The following is a 6,654-nucleotide window of genomic DNA, read 5'->3' on the forward strand; positions in this document are numbered from 1 at the left end:
AAATCGGCGCAACGGTTCCGCCAGGATGGAGGTTGTCCTTCATCTATCAATCTAGTCCTGCGACCGCTGCTGTCCCTCCTTAGGTTTAATCACAGGTATGATAACTCGCACGCAGAATCACTCTTACGGTTACGGTACCGGCCCCTTCCAAACCAGGTTCTCATGAATCACATGACGTGCTCGACTCATCTAATACTGCTTGTGCTGGGTTGGCCGCCACGCCAGCACATGCCAATGCTGGCTATTGTCACATCACTCGTCCTGCGTGCCAACTTGCAAATGCAATCTGTATGACCATCCTTTCACCCTACCGCTAGGGTCTGATGGTTGGGATCCATGCATTACCCGATCTGATCCCCCTTGGCCAACTGCCAAAAGGCTGTTGCGGATAGTTGGGGCAGGCCACACCGACTTCACCCGCATTGCTTCATTCCAAACAGCGGCTCGCTCCCAAAAATATGCTCTTGATGTGCAACATTCCCAAGACATGCAGTGTTGCTGCTGCAGGCGGTCAGCGCGCACTCTTCGCCTGCGCCCTTGCGCCTCTCCCCCCCCCCCTGCCGCTAGGAAATCTGGGGTGGTCAATTGATAACAAGAGCCACACAGCTTCAGGCATTTAGCGTTGTCCTAAAACCTGGGGTGGCCAAGTGGTTACAATAGCTGCACTAGCAGCCTGTCGCGGTGTTCATCCCACAGCTGTATCATAGGCGTTCAGCGAGCCCCAACAGCTATTCATGCGGCTTTTTATGCGGCGACCATGAGCACGTGGCTGCGCATTTTTCCAAAGATAAATTAATGCTGTGCAGAGCTGCCCTGCAAGTGTGGTCGTCCCATGAACAATAACGGCACGCCGCCTACGCTGCCGGACTGGTCCCTGGTGGCATCTGCTGGGCAAACTGTGCACAGGGTCTGACGCAAGATAGCCCATCGTGGAAGGCTTCGTAGAACAGTGGCCTGCCCTTTACACATCTATTCCATCCGGCAGCACCTTTGACAAGCCCATGGTCGTGGCCACGAGCGGTACTAGCAGTGCAGTGTCACTGTATGATACGCCCTACACCTGTCAGAGTGTGTGCAGACCAGCTTTGTGCGACAGCCCGCAGCAACAAGACGGCGCCCAGCACTGGTGGTAGTGGTGGCCTCCAGATGATAACCGTAGGGTCACAAAGGCTGACAACAGACCCCGTGCCACTCGGCCCACCCAAGTGCTGTCTGCTGTGCCGGCTGCTATGTTACCGCCTCTCCAATGCTGGAAAATCTTTCCGGTCGTTGCATTTATCTTTCCATCTTACGGAGTGACCGCGGGAAGGGATCTACGCAGCGGCCGATTTGTCGACAACAGAGAGCACAAGCGCAAGCGTGGATGATCATATGTGAATAATGTATGCGTATCTTATCGTATAAGCCACAAGTATCGCGTCATCGGCAGTCCACGCTGTTCCCCGCCAATTTGGGCAAAGGCCGCGGGGCGGACGTGCCGAATTCTAGGCGGCAGCTCCATCTATGGAAGTAAGTGAGCGATCGAATGCCTCTTCAGGATGCCGCACGCTGCTCCGCGATGCAGCGCCCCCACTGCCCCTGCGCATTGGCATCAACGCATCGGCTGGGACGCATACATCCACAAACCTGCAGGGCCGCCAAGCCCCTGGGACCCTGCCAACTGTCGAGATCAGGACGGGTGAGTGGGCTAAACACGTTCCGCTGTCCATGCTGCCATACGTGCAAGTGGCCCCATAACCACCCCGCACATGTGTCTCCGCTGGCAGAGCTAAAAGTAGTCAAGCCTGCCGCTCCCGCCACTTGCCTTTGCAGACTTCATGCACACACCACCTTTTGCACCGCCTTTTGGCGGGCTTGCCAGCTTTGGACCAAATTTGACCCCAAGCCAGCTTTCTCAGCTGCAATTCCTTGAGCTGAGCGAGCAGCAGCAACAGCAGCAGCACCAGCAGCAGCACCAGCAGCACCAGCAGCACCAGCAGCACCAGCAGCACCAGCGGCACGAGGAGGTGGAGTTGCAGCTGCAGCGGCAGCGATGGCGGCGCGCACCCCTGTCCATAGCACGACTGCCACCATTGGGGCCACAGCAGCAGCAGCAGCAGCAGCAGCAGCAGCAGCAGCAGCAGCAGCAGCAGCAGCAGCAGCAGCAGCAACAGCAACCTCAGGCGATGGACCTTTCGGACGACGGGCGAGCGCGTGGTGATGCCATTGCCATGGGTGCAAGGGCAGCAAACATGGTTCATGGTGCGGTTGGGCAGGAGCTGATGCCTGGACATACCTGTGCGGTGAGCGCCTAGCGGCAACGACGAGGCACCTAGAGCATGCGTGTGCGAGTGCGCAGAGAGGTACCTGGTGATGCCTGTCTGCCTGCTACCGCATCAATGCCTGGCTGGGACACGCACGCGTGCGCGCGCGCACACACACACACACACACACACACACACACACACACACACACACACACACACACACACGTACGCACGCACGCACGGACGCACGCACGCATACACACACACACACACACACACCCACGCACACACACACCCCTTGCCACACCCTACTTACATCGTAGGTTGCTGACCTGGTCCTAGGCGAGGGCCGCCCTGCCTCAAGTGGCAGCTTTGTGGGATCCGGCTGCCCTGCTGAAGATGACGCTGCTCATGGCAGAAGCAGCAGAGGACGTGGCGATGGTGGCGCAGGCTGCATCAGCGGCACCAGCGGCCTGCGGCAGCCTGTTTTGCGGGACAAGAGGGGCAGCGACCAAGCCTACAGCAGCGGCGGTGTGACTCCCACTCTAAGCGGTGAAGCCGACGGTGGCAGCGGGGCTGCCCAGGCCGCCGTGGTCGGGCCGCTGGGTTTCAAGCCGAGCGAGCGCACAGGCATCAAGCAAGGCAAGGGGCTCCGCCATTTCAGCATGCGCATGTGTGAAAAGGTGGAGTCCAAGGGGACCACGACGTACAACGAGGTGGCTGATGAGCTTGTGGCGGAGATGAAAGGCGCCGTGCTGGAGGACGGCACCACCTACGACGAGAAGAACATACGGTGGGAGGGGCAAACTGGTCTGGTCATTCAGCGCGTCACCGAAGCGCGCTGTGTGGCGCATGCTGCCTGCACTCATAGAGCAGGAGCAGAGCTGTGCGGGGTCCGCACTTTGTCAAAACCTTAACTTTTTGAAAAGCACGGGCAGCGCATGAAAGCCTTCGGGCGGCACTTGCAACTCAGCAGCTGCATTTATATGCCATTGCTACTGCTGTTGCCTTGGCTTGGCGCAGGCGCCGAGTTTACGACGCGCTCAACGTCCTGCTGGCCCTGGACGTCATCTCAAAGGACAAGAAGGTGAGCAGGGCGTCGACACAGGATGTGCTGGCTCATTGCGATCCCTATCAGTCATGCCTCCTCGCATGTCGTGGTCCTATGGCTTCTAGTAATGGATCCCATCCCCGATAACATAATTGCTCTTGCTGTGCCCGCTTCACCCCAATCCAGAACATCACGTGGCGGGGGTTTGCTGCCGCGTCTGCCACATTGAGCGGTGGAGCCAGGGGCGGAGCTGGGGGCGGCGGGCCTCACTCGGTGGTGTCCCGTGCGCAGGCTGCGCACGCAGCGGCTGCGGCCACTGTGAGTCGCAAGGCGGCTGTTTTGGCCGACCTGGTGGAGCAGCAGCGGGCGCTACGAGCACTGCTGACACGCAATGCTAGCGGAGGCGCGCCACCCAGCGGCACGCGGCTGGAATTGCCGTTTGTACTTGTGCAGGCCAAAGCCGACGCGACAGTGGAGGTGCACATCAGCGACGACATGCGAGAAGTGCAGTTTGAGTTTGGCGCTCGGCCGTTCCGAATCCACGACGACGGGGATGTGCTGCGCCTGATGACAGCCGCACAGGGGGTGGGCAAGGGGACGCGCCAGCATGTGCCTACTGTGCGGCCGCAGCAGCAGCAGCAGCAGCAGCAGCAGCAGCAGCAGCAGCAACAGCAACAGCAGCAGCAGCAGCAGCAGCAGGTGCTACGGGCGCAGGCCCGAGGACCGCCACCACCGGGGCAGCAGCTCCCAAAGGCATAGCCCCAGGCTATGTCCCATTCAGAGCCGCAGGCGGTGCGTGTCGCGAACATGGCTGCAGCGGGTGCAGTCTCAGCCACAAGCAAATGCCCTGGCCGGCGCAGATCAGACTGTTGCCGTGCCTTGCCTTTCAGGCTGGTGGCAGGGTGCCGCATCAAGATCAGCTGACAGGCAGCTTTCATGGCGCTGGACAGTGCGTGCATTGGCCTTGAGGGTTCCTTGCAACACTTGCAGCGTGCATGGCTGATTTCCTGTGATCCCGCCTGCCTGAAGGTGTGGCTGGAGACCCAGGTCGTAATGCTCGTTGGTAGCGGCTCGCACACAACGGAGGCTCGCACACAGCCTGACTTTTAACACTCACCCGGTCCTTTCGGGTCAGGTGGGCAGAGGTCAACATGGGGATTCCACTCGCAGGAGGGAACGCCAGGTGGCTCGACACACAAGCGCCACGTTCACAGGGGAGAACGCATTGCACACACCCGAGCATCCAAATTGACTGCAGTGATTGATTACAACGAGTGAGTCATTTTGTGTAAGTCACATCTGCATCATAGCCGCCTGCGTTGTCAGTGCGCCCTTTGGGCATCATGACTTCCCTAATTATTTTGTGATGCTCTCAGTAACTTGGCCTGCTGACTGATATTGCAAATGGGGGAGATTGCGGACTAAGGCTTTCCAATGTCACCACACAAAGATATGTTACAAAACAGCATTGACAGCACTCACTTCACAAACAACGGCATCAGGATCACGGCAAGTGGCTTTGCGGGAAGGGTGGTGCGGGAGGCTGAGACGATTGTCACTGCAACCAAGCTGCAACCAAGCTGCTGAACCCCAGTCATTGTCACGTGGGGAGCGTCGTATCCATCCTGCAGACTAGCTGCTGGTGTAAGTTGACCAGAATTTTCCCCCAGCCGGCTGTGCCTGCTGCACTCCACTGCTGCGAGCAGGTGCTGGCGTGTCGCTGCTGCTCATCGCACCGCTGACGTCTACAGGCAGTGTGCTGGGCCGCGGCCTGGAAGCTGCAATGGGGGTGGGAACCGGTCCAGTACCAGCCGAAAGAATGTCCCCGCCACCCCTCTCTGGACTGGTGGACGGCGTGACATTGACTGGGAAGCTGCTCACATGGCCGCCAGATCGCGAACTCTCGGACCGCAGCACCCGGGCCGGCGGCTCCTGTGCGCGTCCGCGGTTCTGAGTCTGCAGGAGCTGCGCCTGCGCCGCCGTCTGCTGCTCCACCAGGGCCAAGATCTGAGCCTGCATGCTGCGCATGGCCTCCTTCTGTGCCACGATATGAGACTCCAGCTGCTTGATCCTGATCACGAAGGCCTGGTTCTGGTCAGAAACCAGGTGCACCTGAGAAATCGGAAGGGAGACGGGGGCGAGGCACAGATCATAAGCAGGGTTCGCAACACTGGGCTTGCCAAGAGACTGGCCCGTGCCAGTGCAACGCCCATGACACAGCAATGCCCTGATCAACCCCTCCCTCCTTTCACAGTTAAGAGCAGCTTGCGCCTCTCTCACCTGTGACCTGAGCTTGTCCACCTCACCCAGCAGCAGGTACCGCAGCTCAGACAGCGCCGCACCACCGTCGATTGCTGGCGAGATGTGAGGGTAACGCTGCTGGATCACCGCTGGCTGATCCACAGGGCGCTGCTGCTGCTGCTGCTGCTGCTGCTGCTGCCATAGCTGGGGCTGCTGTTGCTGCTGCTTTGCCTGCAGCTCTTGCAGCTGCTGCTGCTGCTGCTGCAGCTGCTCCTGAAGGGCCTGCACCTGAGCCTGCTTGGCGTGCTGTGCCTGCAGCGCCCGCACCGCCTGCAGCTGCTGCTGGAGAGAGTCTATGTGCTCCATCTGTGCGTGGTGGTGCAGCTGCTTGGCCTGGTGCACCTGCTGGGCCTGCAGCGCCTGAAGCCTCTCCTGAACCGCCTGCAGCTGTGCCTGAAGCGCCTGCTGTTGCTGCAGCAGTGAATGCTGCTGCTGCTGGGGGTGGTGGCCATGACCAGCCCACGCGTGGGCGTGAGGCGCCTGCCCGGCTTGGTGCTGAGCGGCCATCGCCGTGGCCACCTGCCCAGCATGTTGACCAGAACCGCCGCCGCTGCCGTCGCTGCCATTGTTGCGGGCCAACGGGCTGCCCGTTGCATTGGTTGCTGCCGCAAGAACATTTAAGCCGCCGCTGCTGCCGCTGCTCTGCAGGCTGCTAGTACCCGGCACTGGTGGAGGCGCACGCACGGGAGCTGGCCTCAGCTCTGCTGCAGGCGTTGGCCGAGCCTGGTGGCCCGGTGCAGCCGCTGGCACTGTGATGGGCGGTGGAGTGAGGGCTGATGCGCGGGGGCTTGAGTCGTTAAACCCCGCCCAGTCCACTGCGGGGTCAAAGCTGCCGCCGCCCACAAGGCTCCCGTGTACCGACGTGCGTGCGCTGCCACCGCTGTCTGCCACTATATTTTGCTGAGCGGCTGCCGCATAACCTGACAGCGCCGCTGCTGGGCTACCGCTCGTAGGGTTCAAGAGGTGGGGTGCCACAGGAGGCGGCGCAATAGGCGGGATGGTGGGCGCAGACGCTCTGCCCCCAGCAGAGCTTCTGCTGCCAGCGTCACCCTGCGG

At 60.6% G+C, this 6,654-nt stretch overlaps 3 protein-coding genes across 3 annotated transcripts in view; 1 reads left to right on the plus strand and 2 right to left on the minus strand.

Moving 5' to 3' along the window:
- Positions 1–2,911: 2,911 nt before the first annotated feature.
- Positions 2,912–4,056, plus strand: MNEG_1389 (transcription factor Dp-1; the record flags this gene model as incomplete). The annotated part of the gene is made up of 3 exons (XM_014050131.1): positions 2,912–3,039; positions 3,270–3,333; positions 3,751–4,056. The coding sequence occupies 3 exons, from the start codon at positions 2,912–2,914 to the stop codon at positions 4,054–4,056; spliced, it is 498 nt and encodes a 165-aa protein (XP_013905585.1).
- A 986-nt stretch (positions 4,057–5,042) lies between these two features.
- MNEG_1390 (hypothetical protein) lies at positions 5,043–6,105 on the minus strand (the record flags this gene model as incomplete). The annotated part of the gene is made up of 3 exons (XM_014050132.1): positions 5,043–5,068; positions 5,199–5,409; positions 5,578–6,105. 3 exons carry the CDS (start codon positions 6,103–6,105, stop codon positions 5,043–5,045), a joined length of 765 nt encoding a protein of 254 aa, XP_013905586.1.
- Positions 6,106–6,643: 538 nt separating this feature from the next.
- The window catches only part of MNEG_1391 (hypothetical protein), a gene marked incomplete at both ends in the record, with an annotated part of 2,396 nt that continues 2,385 nt past the window's right edge, over positions 6,644–6,654 (minus strand). Inside the window, one exon of the mRNA XM_014050133.1 lies at positions 6,644–6,648. Within this exon, the coding sequence (XP_013905587.1) occupies positions 6,644–6,648 (5 nt within the window). The remainder of the gene's footprint in view (positions 6,649–6,654) is intronic.

Source organism: Monoraphidium neglectum (genome assembly GCF_000611645.1).
Source record: "Monoraphidium neglectum strain SAG 48.87 unplaced genomic scaffold scaffold00137, whole genome shotgun sequence".
NCBI lineage: Eukaryota > Viridiplantae > Chlorophyta > Chlorophyceae > Sphaeropleales > Selenastraceae > Monoraphidium > Monoraphidium neglectum.